At 43.7% G+C, this 21,590-nt stretch overlaps 1 protein-coding gene across 2 annotated transcripts; it reads left to right on the top strand.

The window, feature by feature from the left end:
• Positions 1-109: 109 nt before the first annotated feature.
• On the top strand, positions 110-9,768 carry nsun2 (NOP2/Sun RNA methyltransferase 2). Of its 2 annotated transcripts, none has more exons than XM_010873228.5 (19): positions 110-362; positions 699-856; positions 1,001-1,105; positions 1,181-1,286; positions 1,510-1,581; positions 2,039-2,123; positions 2,646-2,841; positions 3,607-3,681; positions 3,773-3,903; positions 4,410-4,483; positions 4,662-4,792; positions 5,281-5,377; positions 5,513-5,697; positions 6,161-6,253; positions 6,363-6,498; positions 6,661-6,741; positions 6,893-7,031; positions 8,506-8,545; positions 8,651-9,768. In XM_010873228.5, exons 1-19 carry the CDS (start codon positions 282-284, stop codon positions 9,009-9,011), a joined length of 2,346 nt encoding a protein of 781 aa, XP_010871530.3. In that variant the 5' UTR covers positions 110-281; the 3' UTR covers positions 9,012-9,768. The 2 variants fall into 2 exon arrangements, with proteins under 2 accessions (XP_010871530.3, XP_010871528.3); XM_010873226.5 differs by having other exon boundaries at positions 111-362; positions 8,648-9,768.
• Positions 9,769-21,590: the final 11,822 nt, after the last annotated feature.

Here is a 21,590-nt window from a genome sequence, read left to right as displayed (position 1 = left end):
CTTAGTGCATAGTGATTTTATCTGTTTTTGCTTTTTTGTTTAGTTAAGATATTGCAATTAAAGTGCTCAATTTCTCAGGCAAATACATGCCCACCCATAAACTGGGGTCCTGTCTCACATGGGTGCTCTCTACTCACAAGATATTTGTGCGTCACTAGCAGAAACGGCACGCTAGTGCACGCTTGTGTTCCTTTCAGGCAGTTTGTGAAATACGATTAGCCAGCTATACCACCACCACGTTTAGTCGCGGGTTCATATCCAGAGTAGTGTGTGTTTTCAACATGGGGAAGAGAAGTCGACAGAGAAAGAAGGAGCATCAAAAGAATAGCAAACCTGGTGGCAGGGATAGCAGAGACAATGCTGTAGGTTTAGGTTGTCATCATAGCTAAGTTAGATATCATAGCTAACATTAGCGTCCTCTAACTTGCTAGCAATCCTTAATTTACCGTATGTAACGTGAAAATAGATACATTCTTCCCCAGTTTGTTAGTGATTATCACTTCATTACTAATGCATCATTCATTACCCATTGATATGCTTAGTTATTGGATCTTTCTCCCAGATGTGGCTGTGTTGTGTTCTTAACGTCTATTGTCATTCTGCAATGTGAAGTAGCTGGTTATACCGAAGTGTGATCAGTGTCAATCTGAGGCTTCATTTCAGAAAACTCACATCCGTCTCCCATGTCTGTCCTGTAGGGCTGGGGAGCGGGCTACGCGGACATTGTCAAAGAGAACAAGCTGTTTGAGACCTACTACAAGGAGCTGGGCCTGGTGCCTGACGGGGAGTTTGACCAGTTCATGGAGTCCATGAGGGAACCTTTGCCTGCCACCATCCGCATCACCGGATACAAGAGGTACGTCGGAGTCCGGTTGCCATTCCCAGACGGTGGTGGGCGGTAGGCAGTTGTCTTAAGTTGTCCTGGAGGTGTGTGCGTCCTAGGTGAAGGTAACCGTTGCTGATATTTTCGTTCTCCGTCGTGTGTTATTCCCCTACGTAGTCATGCCAAGGAGATTCTCCACTGTCTGAAGAACAAATACTTCAAGGAAATCCAGGAGGTAGAGATTGACGGGCAGAAGATCGAGGCACCTCAGCCTCTTAGCTGGTAAGAACTGACGGATGCGCACACAGTAAAACCATTACACTTACAAACACTTAGATGGTGTGTGTCTGTGTCCAGGTACCCAGATGAGCTAGCTTGGCACACCAACATGAGTAGGAAGATCCTGAGAAAGTCTCCACTCCTGGAGAAGTTCCATCAGTTCTTGGTCAGCGAGACAGAGTCGGTAAGACAGGTTTTCCCACATCATGGAGCTTATTTTCCGCATGTTGGGAAATGTACATTCTCTTCAGGTTCTTATTCGAAGAACGAGGCTTGATATTTGCCAGGCTAACTAGCCATAGTGTTTAGCATGTTATTGAAACTAAACCTGGCAATAAGTGATGCGCTGGTCAGCCGTGTGGCTGTCTTCTGCTGAGTGACGTTTGCCTGTGTCTTGGTCTCTACAGGGTAATATCAGCCGACAGGAGGCTGTTAGTATGATCCCTCCTCTGCTGATGAAGATTGAGCCCCACCACAAGGTAAGCAACAGTCTGGCCCAAGTGTAACGGTGTGTATACGCGGGAACGTCACCGAGTGTAACGGTGTGTATACGCGGGAACGTCACCGAGTGTAACGGTGTGTATACGCGGGAACGTCGCCGAGTGTAACGGTGTGTATACGCGGGAACGTCGCCGAGTGTAACGCTGTGTATACGCGGGAACGTCGCCGAGTGTAACGCTGTGTATAAGCGGGAACGTCGCCGAGTGTAACGCTGTGTATACGCGGGAACGTCGCCGAGTGTAACGCTGTGTGTACGCGGGAACGTCGCCGAGTGTAACGCTGTGTGTACGCGGGAACGTCGCCGAGTGTAACGCTGTGTGTACGCGGGAACGTCGCCGAGTGTAACGCTGTGTGTACGCGGGAACGTCGCCGAGTGTAACGCTGTGTGTACGCGGGAACGTCGCCGAGTGTAACGCTGTGTATTCCTGTGGGTAGATCCTGGACATGTGTGCTGCTCCAGGGTCAAAGACAGCCCAGCTGATAGAGATGCTCCATGCGGACATGGACATACCCTTCCCAGGTAAACATTCAGTCTGCAGTCTTTGGGTGTCACAAGAACCAATAGTTCTAGTGACATCCAAAAATATGATTTCTAATTTGGTAGGATTTTATTTATTGCTCCTGTATTGGTTGTACTGGAGCATAATTGCGCAAGTCTTAAAATTATTTAATATGTCCGCAAGCAGGACAGGAAGTCTCCATTGCGAGGGCTGTATCTCAGACTGGGAGTGTGTGGGTAATTGCTATGTTCGTATGTTATGTGGCAAACTGTTAGAGACGGGTGGAGCAAATATATGTCTATACTTTTTGCTTCTTTCCTACACTGCTTTGCTTGTTTATGTATCAGGTGAACAATCAAGCAGTAGAGCTCTTTCATGTTAGGCTACATTCCCTGTTCTAATAGGAATTCAACAACCCATGTTGCTTAGGGACATTTAAGTTCATTCTTCAAGTAAAGTGAAGAACACACTAAAACATTGTGACAGTGAAAAATCCCCCTCTAACCCCCCCCCCCCCCCACCGACCCCACCCCCGGTTCCAGAGGGCTTTGTGATCGCCAACGACGTGGACAACAAACGCTGCTATCTGCTGGTGCACCAGGCTAAGAGGCTGAACAGCCCCTGTATCATGGTGGTGAACCATGACGCCTCCTGCATCCCCCGACTACAGATAGACTCCCCGGATGGGGGGAAGGACACGCTGTTCTACGACCGCATCCTCTGTGACGTTCCCTGCAGGTAAGCCGAGCGTTGTCCGGGTTACCTGCTCCGACGAGTGCCAGAGGGAGAGGGGGGGAGGAAATGAGAATTTGGTATTTGACTGTGTAGAAACCGACATGAAGTCTAGACAGTCAGTTATATGGAGAGACCAGCCTCATGGTTCTACTCTGTATCCTATGATTTAGGTCTTTCTGTCTTCTAAACGGCGTCTCACTGGGCAGGCTACTGCGTACAGGCTTTAGAAAAATAGAAAAAACAAGTGCGACCGCAGGAATGAGACTGGGTAGAGTAACTCTCCCAGACCGTGTGGTGTCTCGACTCGTGCCCGCCCACCACGCCAAACACCACACAGCTTGCCGAGGTGGAGACGGCCTGGCCGGGAGGGAAGGAGGTCGAGGGGGGCTGACCCAAACGGAGTGAGGCCACTCGTTGGTCCAGCGAAGCCCTGTTGTTGGGTTACGTCATAGGGTGGGGCCTGAACACTTCCTCGTTGGATTTGGGGCTCTGCTCAGATGACCTAATCACTATTTGATCTACAACACCTCTGATTTTAATGTCATTTGAACAGTTCCAGTGGAATGAGTTTCAGGCTGAACTCTGTAGTGAACAGCAGAAGATTTCAGTTTGACTTGTGTGGCAGAGTATGGTTTATCTTAGCTGGTTATGTCTCCGCCCAAACGTGACCTTTTCCTTTTTTTTCAGTGTTTGTTCAGGTTATTGATATTTTATTTCTCTCTTTTGGTCGCTGCCCAATTTAAAGTATTATTCTGGATGTTTCTCTAGTGGAGATGGCACCATGAGGAAGAACATCGACGTCTGGAAGAAATGGACCACCAGTAACAGTCTGCATCTTCACGGGTGAGGAATGAGCGGAAGCTTGTGTTGTCACGATCTTGTGTGTGTTAATGTGTCTTTGTTAATGTGTGTGTGTGTATGTGTGTGTGTCCAGTCTCCAGATCCGCATAGCGGTGCGTGGTGTGGAACAGCTCGCTGTGGGAGGGAGGATGGTCTACTCCACCTGCTCTCTCAACCCTATAGAGGATGAAGCTGTCATAGCTACTCTACTGGAGAAGAGCGAAGGTAACACGTTGTCAGACACAGGCAGACACCTTCCCGTCTCACCCATCGATCGCTGCAGTGTAAATGCATGGCGTGGCCTGTCATTGAAGAGTCCTGATGGGACTGCTAGGTTCTGAACATGCATTCTGGTTTTGCATCCCATTAATCAAAGTAATAATTGACAGTTTTATCGATTTATTTATTTTTTATTTTATTTATTTTTCAAAATAGTTGCTGCCTTTTTTTACAGTGTTGTAGTAATCTACAAATAGTTATGAGTATAAATGACAAGGTGAAATAGATGCATGTTTGTTGTTAATGTTTAAAATATTGTTTGTGCTTCACTTGTTGCCTTTTTTCTCATTGCAACAGGATGCAAATGCTATTATTGCACATTGCAGTATTTCACCTAACTGATATGGGAGTATATGATGTGGATTTGGTTTCAAATTCCTGTTTGCTTTTGGTTGGTTCTTTCTGTTCTTTTCCCCCTCATGATTTGTTTGTCTCTCTCCCTGTCTCTCTAGGTGCGTTAGAGTTAGCGGATACATCAGCTGAGCTGCCTGGTTTAAAATGGCTGCCTGGAGTCTCTAAATGGAAGGTATATTAGACCGCTAGACCGTGGTGCCTAATAGTCACTGCTGGCAGGTACTGGAGGTGACCGGCAGAGTTAAGCTGCTTCAATATGGTTGATATTCACAACCTTTTTCATTTATTGTCCATATGCTATGTGTTTTCCTCCCTCATCCACCTCCGTCTCTGTTTATTGTCATGTCCAGTTGATGACTAAGGAGGGTCAGTGGTATAACGACTGGTCAGAGGTCCCGGCAAACCGCCACACACAGATCAGACCCACCATGTTCCCTCCCACAGACGCAGAGAAACTGGCTGGCATGAAGCTGGAGAGATGGTAAACCGTCTTCCTAACGTTGTGGTTAACCCCCCCTCCCCCCAACATGCTTACATGTTTCCTGAAGCTCCACATGTAGGTCTAAGCATGGACACACACAGGCCCTCTACATTTGGTTAGAAACTGCCTGTAATATGATAAGACATTTATTTGGATCAGTTGACAACTTTTTAAAATGCAAACAATAACGTGGGTTGTTTGTATTTGCGTGTGTTTCTGGTGTCTCTTCACAGTCCACAAGATGGTCTTTCATTCGTTAAGTGGTTGCGCTGTTTGCTTGAATGTTTAGCGCTCACGGCTCTATATAAGTTCTGTGCGCTCACGGCTCTATATAAAACTGGATTTCCATGGGGACTGTGAAAAGACCCCTGATGACACAGGGTTAATGAACAAGGCCATCAGTGATTTGTTCCTGCTTTGGGTGTTGATTTGTTGTCCACCAGCAGGGGGTGCTGTTGGTTAATCTCTCTGTGTATCTGTGTACTCAGTATGAGGATCCTTCCCCATCACCAGAACACGGGAGGCTTCTTTGTTGCTGTCCTTGTCAAAAAAGCCCCCATGCCCTGGAACAGGAGACACCCTAAAGTATGTGTTTGCACGCGCACACACACACACCTTTTACATAAATATAGCATGTGCATGGTTAATGGAGGGCAGCGCAGTCCTGTGGTATGTCAGTCTAGGGAAGGTCTAGTTTAAAGTCAGCTGCTTCCCCTGCAGATGAGGAAGGAGCAGTTGTCCAGCTCAGTGGCCCAGCCAGAGGCCTCTCCAGTGGAAACCCCTCTCCCGGGCCTGCCCCTGGAAGATGGGGAGGGAGGAGAGATGGGGGTAAAGGAGGAGGCAGCCGAGATCTCCCCCAAAGAGGCAGAAGCAGGGGATCTGATCAAGGAGGCCAAAGTGTGTGGGTGAGTGGCAGTCCCCCAGTTTCTGTCTGTTCTTTCGTTTCAATAGACTTTTTACTTTTGTGGAAAGTTAACATACTTTTTTGAAGCATACAAATAGGAATTATTTTTGCCTGATTCTAAATGCCAAATTTCATTTGGATGTTTCTTCCATTTTTGAAATGTTTTGATTGGTGAAAGGACCCCTCACTTCCATTTAGGACAATTGGTTCAGTCTTATCATTGAATTATTTGAGCCATATTTTAATTGGTGTGTTAATTTGAATTGTTAAATGCCCTTCTTGCTTTCTCTTTCAACTTGTTGACAGCCAAGCTTTGGTTAAGCCAATCAGTTGAACAGATTTTTAAGCTTAGATAAGATTCAGCTTTGGTGTGTTTTATTAGTTTCCTCCTAGATGTTTTAAATCAGTGTGTGTGTGTCCCTTCGTCTTTGTGTGTTCAGCCTGTATTATTTCCTCTGTTCCAGGCCTCCTCCCAATAAGAAGATGAAGCTGCATGGTTTTAAAGAAGACCCTTTTGTGTTCCTTACGGCAGACGACCCCGTCTTCCCCCCTATAGAGTGAGTGTGGGGGCGCGTGTGTGTGGGGGCGCGCGATTGGGGGGGGGGGGGGCGCGTGTGTGGGGGCGCATGTGGTGTGCATGCGTCTAATGTCTCATGTGTTTTTCAGGTCCTTCTATGACTTGTGTCCAGACTTCCCTAAGATAAATGTTCTGACCCGGACTCATGAGGGCAAGAAGAGGCACCTGTACATCGTCTCCAAGGAGCTCCGCAACGTCATGCTGAACAACAGCGAGCGGATGAAGGTAGGGCTTTGCGACCCGGTTGAGGTTCAGCGTTGGCCTCACCTCCCACCCATTAGTCAGTGACCGATTATGTCGCCGAAGACGACAAAGGAAACGTTGAAATGAGTCGTCGGCTGGCCCGGGTTCTCCTCAGGTGAAGTAAGATGATTGTGTGCTTTGCAGGTGATCAACACTGGGGTGAAGGTGCTGTCTCGCAACAGTGATGGGGAGGAGTTCGGCTGTGCCTTCAGGCTGGCTCAGGAGGTGCATGCACACCTCTCTTTTCATTTTCCACGCTTGCAGAAAACCCAAGTTCACGTAGACACACATTAGACGGGCTCCTTTCTCTCCCCTGTCCTCCTGTCGTCTTCCTCTCTTCATCCTCCTTTCCTTTCTTCCTTCTCTCCACGTCCAGGGTATATACACGCTGTTCCCTTACATCCGCTCCCGGATCATCTCGATCAGTGTTGAGGACATCAAGGTCCTGTTGACTCAGGAGAACCCCTACCTCAGCAAACTGGAGGATGCCGCTCACCAGCAGGCCAAGCAGATCGGTATGATGTGTTTGTAAATAATGGGGACAGCAGTCTCCGAATCCTGATTAAATCATGAAAAGGAATTTTTTTTCCTGTGCCCATTTTGAAAAAGGTGATTTTGGTGCTGAATTGTTATAGTTTAAGGTAAAGCATTGGGAATAATTGTATAAATCTTTGCTTATTCTACAAATACATTTAAAAAATGGCTCTGACAATATCATTGGCATCTAGAAGTATTTGGAAATAATAACATTTTAAGCAGGTGATTCTCCTTTACTTTTTAAATATAAATCATGCATTCAACCGGATTTAATGTAGAAAAGGACTCTGTTTTGTTCTATGCTACTGTATGTGCTGTAAATTTGCATGGAGAAAAGAAACAATTCTGTGGACGTCAGGCTCCACAAACATTGTAGCCCAAAATGGACAGTCTTAACATTATCAAGTCCATCTCCAGAGACCTTTGTTTCCACTGTACGTAATGTTAGCAAGATTCAAGGCCTGAGCAACTGTAGCCAACCTCCCTGGATGTGGTCGAGTGACAAGGATAGTTTGAATGATAAAGAAATCACCTCAGCTGTCTAAAAGATTGAAGCTGACCATCAGGCACAAGGTACAACAGTTTGAACTTTAGTCGCCAAACTAGTAAATGGTAGGAGACCCACTGCTGAGAAAGACACAAGAAAATCTCACAGCATTTTGCCAAAACACCATGTCGCACTCTTTCTGGGAAAATCTCCTGTCGACAGACAACAAATAACTTTTGTGGTGAAGCACACCATCTCTGTTTACCGAAAACAAAAGCAAGCCTTGGAAGTACAGATCACCTTCCCCACCACCTGACATGGAGGTTCAGTGATAAAGGGAGATTGCTGTGCTGCCTCCGTCACTGGGGGTTTTGAAAGTGTATGTGACATCATGCAGTCAGAAGCGCAACATCAAACCCAGTGTCAGAAAAACGGTCCTTTGTGAAATGTTATGGGTCTTCCAGAAGGACAATGACCCCAAACACAGTTTTAAAAAAGAAATCCAGAAATTATTCCAGACAATGCTGGACTGTTCTTACGTGGTCAGCAATGAGTCCAGATCTAAAAACCTGTGGAGAGCTCTGGGTCAAACTGCCAGTACAGTGATGCTGGATGCTCATTGACGGCTATATGACTTGATTGCAGTTATTTTGAACAAAGGGCGTGCTACCAAATATTGAGTCTACGGTGTCAATTTTGTCAATACTGTTTCTGTTTATTTTCTGATTCAAATTTATATTTAAGGTTCTGATAAAAAAAAAAAAAGGGTTGTGTAGACAAAAGAAATTAGAAAAATAGGCCAATGTGAGTCATTTGAAGGGCAGGCTGTGTTACCAATACTGTTGTCCATGACTGTACCTAGCCAAATGAATGTGTGTGTACTGACGGGTACCTGATAAAGCTGTGTTGGGCTGATTCATGTCTCCAGTAGTAAGCTGTATGTTTTGTCTTGTGGGTTTCTACAGGAATGGGCAGCATTGTGCTGAGGTACCAGCCTGACAACAGGTAGGCCTTCATCCTGTTTGTCTGTTGTCCTGTTTCTATAACATACCCACTGTTTGCTCATTTATCAGGGAATTCACCCCCCCCTTTTCTCTCTCTCCTCAGTAGCTCTGATGGTCCTCAGTGTCCCATTGAGCTGTGTGGCTGGAGAGGCAAGACCTCCATCAGAGCCTTTGTGCCCCGCAACGAGAGGTTCCACTACCTCCGCATGCTGGGCGTCGAGGTATTCCGTGACAAACAGGGCCAGGGGCCTGGAACCAGGGATGGAGAGGAGAAAGTGGATGGAGAGGAGAAAGTGGAGGTGAAAGTGGATGGAGAGGAGAAAGTGGAGGTGAAAGTGGAGGTGAAAATGGAGGTGGAAGAGGTGGTAAATGATGGAGAGGAGGGGGTGGAGACAGAGAATGGGATTAAAGATGGCAGCATAAAAGATGAGTTGAAAGAGGTTAAAATCGAGGCGACGAGCACCTGAGAGGACAGGAACAGAAATTGGGGGGGCTAACGGCCTTGGGAGACGTTGACCAGCACCTGAGGACCGTAGGAAGAGTGACGGCAACGTGTGTACCTCAGAAGTCTTAAAGGGTTCTTCTGCTGTCTCATTCAAACTGGTATTAAAAACAGGCGTGAAGGTCTTCCTCCACATCTACATTTCTATTTCAGTGCAAATGTAGACTACAGTGAGCCACTTTGGACTGTTGAGATACCAGGAGGAAGGAGGGATGGTAGAACAAGAGGGAGGATGAGATGCTGTATGAATGAGTTTTGCTGGCCACATAAAGAATAGACCAACTGTGAGTGAGAACAGGGGTGTTTGGTAGCTCAGTATAACTTCTAAATCACTGCCATTGCAGAAAGGCCACCCCTCTTAGACAGAGCAAGTGGACTTTTCCATGCACCCACAGATTTGGCATGCCTCTGGGGTCAACACTCGAGTGGCTTATTTTATTTCCTACTTCTGAATTTTAATTTCACTGATACGCCCTGTCAAAAATTGGAGTGTATTCTTTTTCTCACTGTGCATGTTTGAAAAGCCATTTCATTTTCTATCATTGTAAGTATGAAATAATATGAAATTGATTAAAGTATTACATTTTAATTCAGTCTAGTACCTTTTATGGGAATTGAATTTGGGCTGGTTTTGAGTTACATTTGTCGCTTGCTTTAACAGGTGTAGACTAACAGTTAAATACTTACCAATGCAATACCATTTAAATAAAATACAAATACAACTGTTTGCCTTCATGCAGATTGCAACAAAGGATTTTCAGTGGATTAAAAATGTCCTTGTTTGCAGTATCGTGGTCTCTTAAGTGATTCAGTATAATATACGAAAAGGAGCAGAACACACACATTCAGGTGTAGCTATATCTTTTTGGCAGAAATGTATGACTTAAGCATCAAGTTTATGAATGACATTGCAAATCAAGATGGTCTAGTAATGTCACACAGGCAATGAAGTGTGTATGGACAAGCCGGCACAGTAAAGAAGTAAAATCAACTCACAAGCTCTACACAACTCTTGATGAGGCTGTTAAGAAGTGGGATGGAATAAGGCCGTGCCATCTAGAAAAAAACCTGCCATGGTGTGATGTGACTCATACAAGTCATTAAATGTTATGGCTGCTTTAATAGAGCTTGGTTTATTTGCAAAGATATGGGAACCTGCCAGAAGGTGAACCATCTCTGCAGCAAGTTTGCCAAATGGAACTGAAAGAGAGCATGAACAAAAATATGATCTGGTCTGATTTTTGGTCTGTCCAAAATCAAACAAGTACTCCTGAATGCCTAAAGGTGCCTTTGGTAAAACAAGATGTGCCACTCACCATCTGGCTTGTACAGTCTCTCATGTTGTGGAGACTCTTCTTAGTAGCAGGGCTTGAAGAACAAGTCAGGAGTGAGGAAAGGATGAACGGAGCAAAATACAAAGGTCTTTGAAGAAAACTGAGAGCACCCGGAACCCCAGACTAGGGAGAAGATTTATCTTTCAGCTCTCAAAGGCACTTCTACAAAGTACTGAATAAAGGGTTTGAATACTTATGCACATGTGGTGCTGGAGTGTGTATAAACGCAACACTTGTTTTTGCCCCCATTTATCACAAGCTGAACTCAAAGGTCTAAGACTCTCTATGTACATAAAAGGCCTATTTCTCTCAAATATTGTTCACAAATCTGTCTAAATCTATGTTAGTGAGCACTTCTCCTTTGCTGAGATAATCCATCCAACTCACAGGTTAGGCATATAAAAATGCTGATTAGACAACATGATTATTGCACAGGTGTGCCTTAGGCTGGCCACAATAAAAGGCCACTCTAAAATGTGCAGTTTCACTGTATTGGGGGCGGGGGGGTCCGAGAAATTCCTGAAAACCAGTCAGTATCTGGTGTGACCACCATTTCCCTCACGCAGTGCAACATATCTCCCTCGCATAGAGTTGATTAAGTTGGTGATTGTGGAATGTTGGTCCTCTCCTCTTCAATGGCTGTGCGAAGTTGCTGGATACACGCTGTCGTATACGCTGATCCAAAGCATCCCAAACATTCTCAATGGGTGATATGTCCGGTGAGTATGCTGGCCATGCAAGAACTGGGATGTTTTCAGCTTCCAGGAATTGTGTACAGATCCTTGCAACATGGGGCCGTGCATTATCATGCTGCAACATGAGGTGATGGTCATAGATGAATGGCAAAACAATGGGCTTCAGGATCTCGTCACGGTATCTCTGTGCATTCAAAATGCCATCAATAAAATGCACCTGTGTTCGTTGTCCATAACACACGCCTGCCCATACCATAACCCCACCGCCACCATGGGCCACTCGATCCACAACTTTGACATCAGCAAACTGCTCTTCCATACGACGCCATACACGTCTACCCTGTACAGTGAAAACCAGGCTTCATCCGTGAAGAGAACACCTCTTCAAAGCGTCCGACGCCATTGAATGTGAGCATTTGCCCACTCAAGACTATTATGATGACGAACTGCAGTCGAGACCCCGATGAGGACGATGAGCATGCAGATGAGCTTCCCTCAGACGGTTTCTGACAGTTTGTGCAGAAATTCTTTGGTTATGCAAACCGATTCTCTGAAACGCCTTTGGAGACGGCTTATGGTAGAGATATTAACATTCATTTCACGGGCAAAAGCTCTGGTGGACATTCCTGCAGTCAGCATGCCAGTTGCACACTTCCTCAAAACTTGGGACATCTGTGGCATTGTGCTGTGTGATGGAACTGCACATTTTAGAGTGGCCTTAAGCTGTGGCCAGCTTAAGGCACACCTTTGCAATAATCATGCTGTCTAATCAGCATCTTGATATGCCACACTTGTGAGGCGGATAGATTATTTTTGCAAAGAAGTGCTCACTAACACAGATTTAGACAGATTTGTGAACAACATTTGAGAGAAATAGGCATAGAGGAAGTGTGCATAGAGAAAGTCTTAGATCTTTGATTTCAGCTCATGCTAAATGAGGGCAAAAACAAAAGTGTTTGGTTTATAAATTGGTTCAGTGTAAATTCAGCCTGCAACAAACTACAATATGGAGATTGTACACACTTTCGAAGCCACTGTCAATCGATAATTGACATGTCCATCTGCATTGGGACAGACCGCCACGAAGAAGCAGAGCTATTGTATCCTCTCTTCTCTTACTGTCCATCTATCTGCAATAGCTATCAGATAATATCAGAGTGATTGGACCTGCAGATGAAGGTTAGAGGACTTCTCAGCAGTAAGGATACAGATGGTGCTTTTCATATCCTTTGTGAAACCTCCCTGGTAAAATGGAGGGATTATACCATGAGATTATTGCAAAAAACAGTAACATTAAAAAACGTATGGGAAAGGATGGCTGATCTGTTGAAAACGGAGTGTTGGGGTTGATTAGATTAACAGCTGACATCTTGCCAGTAAATTGATGGATCTTTCTTAGAGATGTTTTTTTCTCCAGCTGGGATGGATTGAACAGGAAGAAGGGGTATGTTTTGGTTGGTGCATAGTCATGGGGAAAGATAACTGGAGTATTATAAATATTGCCAGTAATGTGCGACAAGCCCTATTTGTAGTGGTTAAGGTAAGCTCAGTATAACAGTATAATTAATTTAATCCACTCTCCTGAATGGTTTCAGTACTTTCTATTAATGACTTCCTTTTAAAATACATGATGGGGAAAGAGGACAGAGTAAACAGTGTTTTGGAATACTCATCCAGCTAATTCTACAAATTCTGGCTCATTACAGTAGATCTCTGACCTATTGTAGCTTTATGACTGTAAACATTTTTGCTAACTTTTTTGTTTTTCTAAAGGCAACCAACCAAACAAATCGGTGGGTCATCGATTTGTGTAGAAATGCAATACGTTTGATTTATAATTTGTTACAGTTAATTTAAATAATTCTAATGCAACAGGGATGTTTGAAGGTCCTGGTTGGGGTTAGGGTGAATGCTTATTCAATCCACTCACTTCCCAGCGGCCCTACATCTGATGTTTATTAGCGATCTTCGCTGCCATGACGACTGCAGTCTTGACGACCATGCAGCCCCCTCACCTCTCATTGAAGCTGAGAGGAAAAGCAAGAATATTGTGGCTTGTTCTCATTCTGTTAAGTGATTTCAATTCAGCTGAAGGAGGGAGAACAAAGAAAAAGACTTACTCTGTCTCCTCATTTCCTCTTCCACCCTTCTCTTCCCTTTCTCGCTAATCGGACACCGAGTCGTGGAAGAGAAAGCATTGCAGGGTGGAGTGGAAGAAAGTGGCTAAATGAGAGAGATGTGCTAGGCTCAGAGGCGGAAAGGGTCGAACGGGTGTAAGGAGAAGAGGAATGCGCGTTTCAAGGAGAGAACTTTTAGGTATTATAAGAACAGAAGAGCAATGCCTGAATGCTTTTCAAACAGCATCCTCTTCCCCACAGTTATGCTGCCACCAGTTACGACTAGAATAGCACCTTCTCCCTGTTAATGCACTGCGGGTTAGTTGCTCTGGACAGATTTAGTTAGATAGCTAACGTACTTATGTTAGCAATGATACCGTTATGTTATAAAAACAAAACAGTCTGAACTTTCTATGAAGGATGCCATCGTTTGTTGCAATCACAGTAACCATGTTGAAAACGAGTGGACATTGTACAGGGGATTGTTTACGACAGATCTAAATAATGATTTCCCATTGTCACAGTTTTATTTGACGTTTTGGTTCTGTGGCCCGAATGCGATGACCGAATACATTCTTCGATTCATATTTGAACTTGTTACACCAGGCAGTCAAATCCCAGTAATACCCAACTACAACTGTCTTTCTGACCCGTTGTGCAGATGCCTGCTTCGGTTCAAACTTGGATGGTTCAGTATCGAAATGTTACATCACTTCCAAAACTGAATCCTTCAAGTCTTGACAAGACATTGCGTTGCTTATTGTTATAAGTTAGATAGGTGGCAGTATCCAGTCTACCAACGGATAATGTGTAAAAGATTATGTTTTTAAGGTTAGGTGTTTGGGTTCGATTAAGTTTAGGTATAAAGGATTACATTTTTGAGAATACGGTTTAGGTTAGGATTATGAGAACATGGATTTCTGGTTTTCTGGTCCCAGCAAGGATAGAAAAACCAATGTGAGCGTGAGCTCTGTCAGTGTGAGTGATGCTCGACACATTTCATCTGCAGCTCTGCCAACTAATGCCATAATTACATCCTCTCTGGTAGGAACACATCAGTCTCTCTTTCTATACCTCCATCATCTCTCTGCCTCTTTACACTTTACCTTCATTATTTTTTCTCTGCCATGTTTCATATCTCTTTAGCCATCTCATCTTCTGTTCATACATTTCATCCTTGTTTCATTTGACTGAAATATTAAACGGTAACTCTCCCCTATTTCCGCCTTTGTCCTGCCCCCTTGAATATTCTTTTTGGGGGTGGGTAACATTTTTAGAGGACTACAGCAAATCACATTCACTTGTACCAGGAGGAAGAACAACAGTGGCTGCCATATGTTTCTGTTTCAGTCCCTCTCCTTAAGGTTCCTCTACATCCTACATTTCAAAGGCAGAATTTAAGCTCTGTGAAACGCTAGACCTTAAATATCCCTAACTGTCACTTTCATCAAATTGTCTCTAAGTACTCAGACAATTGGCCATTTACTGCAGAACCATTCCCTTCACTGTGTGTGGGGGCAAAATATATCTGGTAATTTTCCATGCAGGTTGATCACAACTTCAGATTATTTCAACTTTTAGTTATAGCCTAATTATCAAGTTTTTTAGCCATTGCCTCATTTATGTTGTTCAGACATCATTTGTCTCATTTTATTTGTGTGTTCTCTGACCTTCCCAAAGTTTATAGATGACTAAGGGAGTTTGGCATGCGTGTCACCTCATATTAATACCCCAGTGAAACAGAAAGTAATGGATGATCAGTTTAGAGTTCCTAATTATTCAGTTTATTTCAAATAATTGGATGATACTTCTATTAGATTCATAAGGAGTGTCAATTCTAGATGTGCCAGTAGTTATGATATTGGTCATTTATTGGTTATGAATACATTTTTCTTAAATTCATTTTTATTTACATTTTGTACATTTTCTTGTTTGTCTTTACCGAGTGGGTCTATAGTTCTGGAGCACTTTATATTAAAGGGATAGTTTATCCAAAAAAGGAAAAAAAATCACTTACCAAAATGTATTCCGGAATGCACATAGTAATTTTATTTCAATCATCCATTATTCAGCTCTGTCCCAGGCTGTAATTAGCGTTCTTAGCATCCTCCAAATTCATGAATGGAAACTGTTCGTCCCACTAAAGCATTGCGGCATTGTGAGTGGAAAACTACTCAAAAACACTCCAAACTAAGACTAGTGTTGTTGTTTAACTCAAAGAACATGACAATATTTTATTCTTTGAAAAAAGGTGTAAGTTTTGCGATATTATTGTCATTTCAAATAAACTGGTTCTTCCTGTATTAACTGGTCAGTATTGTTCGCAATCGCATCAATCTGCATATTCTTTTGGGAAGAGGAGGTAAATATGTCACAAAGGAAAATACATATGACTCTGATTACGACCAGGAAGAAGGTTGTTTCAATGAGAGTACTTGTTTCAATGAGAATACAATAGAGGCTAGGACAGCAGCTGATGATGGGGGAGATGCTGAACCAGTCAATCCCCAACCCGGGTCCCTTGTACCTTTCTTTGCAAACAAAACACAATCGCAGCATTTTTCCACAATGTTAAAAGGCCACCGATGGTATTCATGATAATGGGCCAACTAGAGAAACTCTGAACTCACGTAACTTCTGGAGGTTAAAGTTCACTCCCGCCCCGATGACGTCATTGCCAAAGGGCAGAACCTGTGTTGAGTGGTGTTGTAATTGGTTGAACTAATGTATTAGTGTTACGGAATTTCTTCAACTGATGAATACTTAATTCTATAAATGAGTTACTAGTTTAAAGTCCTGAGTCCCTATGTTTAGATACAAAAAGGAATGTAGGAGTGGGGGATCTGGTATTTGTTTATGGTCGTCATTGAATGGTGTCAGTGGATCATTGGGTCCTCTGTCGATCTGTCTGTCTGTTTAAACCATCAGTGTATCTGTTCTAATTGGTGAATTGCCAACACTGTGCCTATAAGAAAAAGTTTGTTGGTGCCAGCTTGGATTGACCAGATTCCGCTGGCTGTTTTGTCAGTGTACAGTTTAAAAAGTCGTTGCTACCGCGACAAATTACTGAATGTAGTTTGAAGTGTTTTGGAATAGTTTTCCGCTTTCAATGCAGCTTGGCTGTAGTGGGACGAACAGTTTTCATTCATGAATTTGGACGACGCTAAGAACGTTAATTACAGCCGGGGACAGAGCTGGATAATGGATGGTTGGATTACTTTTGGCAAGTGAATCTTTTGAAATATGACTTTTGGACGAACTATCCCTTTAACTTACATGTAAATTGGGTTAAAATGGACGTCTGAGAGTTGCCACATGAAGTCAGATGCTTTTGTCTTCTCTTGGTACTGATCTCCACACATTCCTGCCTTCCCCCAACCTCCTTTCCTTGTTTCCTCTTCTTCACTCATCCTCCCATACCTACTTATCCTCTCCCTCCTCTTCCTTTTTCCAGAAGCCTGTCCCCTTCCTCCGCTTCGCCTCCCCCTCCAATCTGCGGCTGTTGCATGATTCATGCTCCCTAACAGTGAGCCTTGTGGACATGAATATATATGTCTGTGATTATATAATATAAGCCCTTACGCAACACACACACACACAGATTCACATGGGGTGATGGCATTCGGGGATAGAGCTTGTGTTTCTTGTTTGGATTAAGCCAAATCCCGCCCAGTCTCCAAAACACATACACACATTCGTGCGTACAAAAACACATATGCATGTGTGTGGCTACAGGCTTACTCAGACATTTATGAAAATCAAAAAATGCTTTTAGTTCACATGCTTACACCAAAAGATTTTAAAACACACAGAGAGTGGGATTTACGTGAGGCTCATTCTTAACGCAGCTTTAGCTCTCTCCAGCTCTTCGAAAAGACAGGATTTGTGGTATAAATTCTAAATAAGTTTCCTTGCATTTCTGTGCCAAGACCACGGCAGTCATACCTCCAAGAACGTAACGCTTTAATATGACTGTGCTAAATGCTTGAAATCTCTGTCATGTCACTACGATAATCGCGGGTAAAAACATAAAAGAATACGTTTCTTGTTTCACATCCTGTTGCTGACTTGTCTCCATGGTAACTGGTCTCCATGGTGATAGGATGCATTTCCCAGAACAGGGTCTGCACGGTTTACTTCCATCTGTGGCTCCCTTACATGTCCCAGTCTCCGGTTCCTTCTCTGCCTCGACCTCGCAGGCACCATACGTCACAGGCCCAAAGATGGGGGACGGACTGTTAGGGTGAACATGTTCTAGATCCATGGTGGAACATGACACGCTGTCAAGGTATCTCTGAAGGTTCAAGGCCTGTGTCGCGGATATCTCATCCGCTTGGGTCTCAGGGGCGATGTGAAGCTAAGGAGGGGTGGGGGGTGGGGGGGGGGGGGGTGAGAACAGAGTTAGAGAGGATGGGACGAGGACCGGGAGAGAGCGAGATTAAGGATTGAGATAGAACAGGGGGACGATGAAGGAGGGGGTGAGTGACTGGTGCAAGGCTTTATTTAGCCCATGCCTGCAGGTGTTGCCTAGTAACAGAATTGAAACGAGGAAAGTGCGCATATTGCCTTTTCTTTTTCTTTTGCTTGTTCTAAATCTCTATCTGTTTTTGCTGTTTCCTCACTGCTATGCGTCACGCAGGTAAACACACGCACGCACGCACAGCGGTCACTCTGTGGGACTGCTGCTTTTCATTAGCACTGAGATGGGATGCAGTCTATCTAGGCAGAATTAGCCGGACGGGAGAGCGTGATGGGAAAGGGAGGAGGGGGAATGATTCATTTCATTTTAAAATAGTACTGGTTGGCTGTTTAAAATAACAGTACTGGTTAACTGTTTTGGCCTCCAGTCTCTCTTTGCATGCCATTTCTTTGCACTTTTGTCAGTGTGCTGCCAGTTTGCCTGTAGCAGCTAACAGCTGTTGAACTTGGTTAAACCATGACAGATTCCTACCAGATTGGAAGCAAGGTCAAATCAAAGTTGAAAAAGGTTAGCGGCCATGAAACGATAATTATTTCAAGTGTGTGTGTGTGTGTGTGTGTGTTTGTGTCAGTGTGTATTTGTGTGCGTTCCTGCGTTGTAGAGGCATATTTGCATTGTGTGTATAAACGTGTGTGCTGAGTCTCAAGCTCGGTGCATGCGTGTGTGTGTGTGTGTTCTGCATTCCGACATCCTCTTCTTCAGTCCCATTGTTTACAGTGAGCCACTGCTACTCCTCTGCCTCCCCCTGTCTCTTCACACTCCCTCTCTCCTTCCCTCAGGCAACAGGCTATTATAAATCATGGTGATATTCAGGAAAAGAGAGAGAGAGAAAGGAGAATCACCTTGAGAGCATTCACATGCGTTGCCTGCACACGCACACAGACACACTTGAACCCCCTATTCTCACACACTGTGATCCAAGCTTCTGAGAGCTTTCAGAAATGTCTAAAAATAACATTTTTCCCACATGCACTGTGCCATATAAAATATTTATAGTGATTCCCAGTCCTTTAGCTCTGGCATTGATGCTGCAAGACTGAGAGAGCAACTGTGTTCATGCGTGTGTGTGTGTGTGTGTGTGTTGTGTGCACGCACTTGTGTGTCAGAAAGCGAGGAAGAGTTCTTACATAGCACACTGCGGTCAGAGAGCATCTTACAACAGAGAGCCAAAGGCCCTCTCTCTCCAACTGATCTCTGTATTTTATCTTTCTCTCCATCTAGTCTCTCTTTTGGTCTAGTCTCGCTTATCCTCTTGCTTTAAAAAAAAATTCCGGCATGTATTTCTAAATCTCTGTTCATTCATTTAGCTCACGTCTCATCCTTCTACTCCTGCAGCAATCTCCCATCACCTTCTCTATCTAGGACTGCAATTCCTGTCCTACACAGCTCTAGGCACAGCTCTCTGTCACTATAACAGCTCTAGATACAGCTCTCTGTTAAAATAACAGCTCTAGGCACAGCTCTCTGTCACTATAACAGCTCTAGGCACAGTTCTCTGTTAGAATAACAGCTCTAGGCACAGCTCTCTGTCACTATAACAGCTCTAGGCACAGCTCTCTGTCACTATAACAGCTCTAGATACAGCTCTCTGTTACAATAACAGCTCTAGGCACAGCTCTCTGTTAGAATAACAGCTCTAGGCACAGCTCTCTGTCACCATAACAGCTCTAGATACAGCTCTCTGTTAGAATAACAGCTCTAGGCACAGCTCTCTGTCACTATAACAGCTCTAGGCACAGCTCTCTGTCACTATAACAGCTCTAGATACAGCTCTCTGTTAGAATAACAGCTCTAGATACGGCTCTCTGTCAGTATAAACACCTATAACTTACTGGTAACAGGTTCCTTCCTGTCCTGTCCTTCATTTGCACTGATCTGGGTATTTCCTGGATAGTTTAAAGCAATATGTCATCAAAGTACGCAAAGTAATCACCGCTAGTTAAAGACCGGATGAAATGAAGAGGTGACAAGGATACAGATGGTTGTCTTTATTTCTGATGGAAATCATATTCAGTTTGTGTTTGACTTATGAGTGCTGAGTGACAAGCGAGTCAAGCAGTACGTGTAAAGCTGTGTTGATGGTAGCAAGTCAAAACAATAATTCACCGTGGGAGGCTTTCTGCACAGTGCTTCATATATTATTGATAACTCCTACATTAATGAACACGCGCACACACATAGCCTACATGGTATATCTGCTTTGAGTGGGCGACTACATGAGTTATAGAACCACATGAGTTATAGAACTACATGAGTTATAGAACTATGTCCACAGAACTGCACCGGTTGATTTATAATGTAGAATATAGACAATGGTGGATGTTCTTTATTCCGGAATGTCATGGGCTCCATTATCGCAGAAGACACGTCAAGGGCACTTAGTGCCGGGCAATCAATATGTAACCCAAATTTCACCAATGTCCACCTTGGTTACTATGACCGAGAACTATGGTTGCCATGGCAGTATAGGGTTCTATCTTGTTTTCCTATTAGTATGACGACTTGTTTTCTATGTGTCTCGTAGCATTTCAGATAATATTTTGGGGGGCTTAATATGGAATCAGAACGATTGTTATAACACTACTCTGTTGGTCTCTGTACTTATACTGTTTTGTGAAAGCAGTTGTTCCCGTGGATCCATGTAATTAAACTTGAAATAGTCAACTGTTATACCAGACTCTGAGAAGTTTTTACTTGTATAAAATCGCAAAACGTTTTCCACAATTGGATTGTTTTTTCCTCCCGTATTTTTGGCTTCTAAAAAACATACAAAACTGTGATTCCGTGATGTGCATGTTTCAGTGTTACGCAATGAATACACAATGAATGTGTAAGCCATGAATGTGTTTCCTCAGATTCCGTCCATGCATTGGGACTGTAGTGGAGGAAGCTTTGATCTGTCGTACTGTGGTGTGTTCCGGTGCCTGGAGACACCTCAGCAGTCCTGGATCAAACAACCATCCCTTTCTCCTCTCTAATGGCCGGGTGGTCTTTTCTTTATAATGCACTAAGTCAGTCACTCCAGTGTTGCTAACTCCTCCCACGGAGTGACACACTGAGACAGGGGGACGTGGTATTGCATGGTAATGTTAAGAGGCACATTCCCTTGAGGTTCCTGTAGGGTTTTCTATATCCATGCCTATACTCAGACACCTCCCAAATGATTAACACCCCTGACGAAAATGAGCAAAACGGACTATTTTGAAGGCACACAACAATCTGAGAAAACGATATCACTTCATTGCAACACCATAGCTCACAGAATAGGTTTTATTTTTAATGTAATTTTGATTATATATTTTTTTTTAAATGACCCGAGTGCATTGTCATCTTCAAGCACAGAAAGCAAAGAAGAGTCAAATAGCCACATTCGGACAGCTACGGAGGAGGCATTTTGGCATCTCTGAGTATCCAAATCTAGAATTTGGCTCCACCTACACTCCAATAGCATATTTGGTAGATATGAACAACAAGCCTTTATTGAAGGAAACTAACGAACGGAGTTGTTAAAAACTATTGGGCCTTGGATTGGTACCAGGTTCTATGGTTAGGTATAAATAAAATGATTTGGTCACACATCAGTGGTGGGTTTGGTGTCATTCTGGCGTACATTGTTTTGGGAAATGCTGTACATATATAATATGAGAAATGGGTCTTTTTAGTTGACCATCTAGAATTATTGATGTAATTAACAGTGTTCAGTTACATTATTTATGTCTATCATTTTGGAAGTGATTATATGAAGTGGTATACCTTTATCCCCATTTTTATAATCGTTATCTTTTTCTATTGACAGGAACATGTTAGAAATGCAGATGAGCTAGATGAGGGGAATACAGTCCAGGAAGGGATTGGTGAGACAGAGTTTAGCACATCGAGGTCTAACTGGATACAGTGTCAGGAAATTAAACCCAGTTC

This window comes from Esox lucius, chromosome 10 (assembly GCF_011004845.1).
Source record: "Esox lucius isolate fEsoLuc1 chromosome 10, fEsoLuc1.pri, whole genome shotgun sequence".
NCBI classification, from domain to species: Eukaryota; Metazoa; Chordata; class Actinopteri; order Esociformes; family Esocidae; genus Esox; species Esox lucius.
Note: the sequence above shows the minus strand (reverse complement) of the source record. Positions and strands in the feature narration are given on the sequence as shown.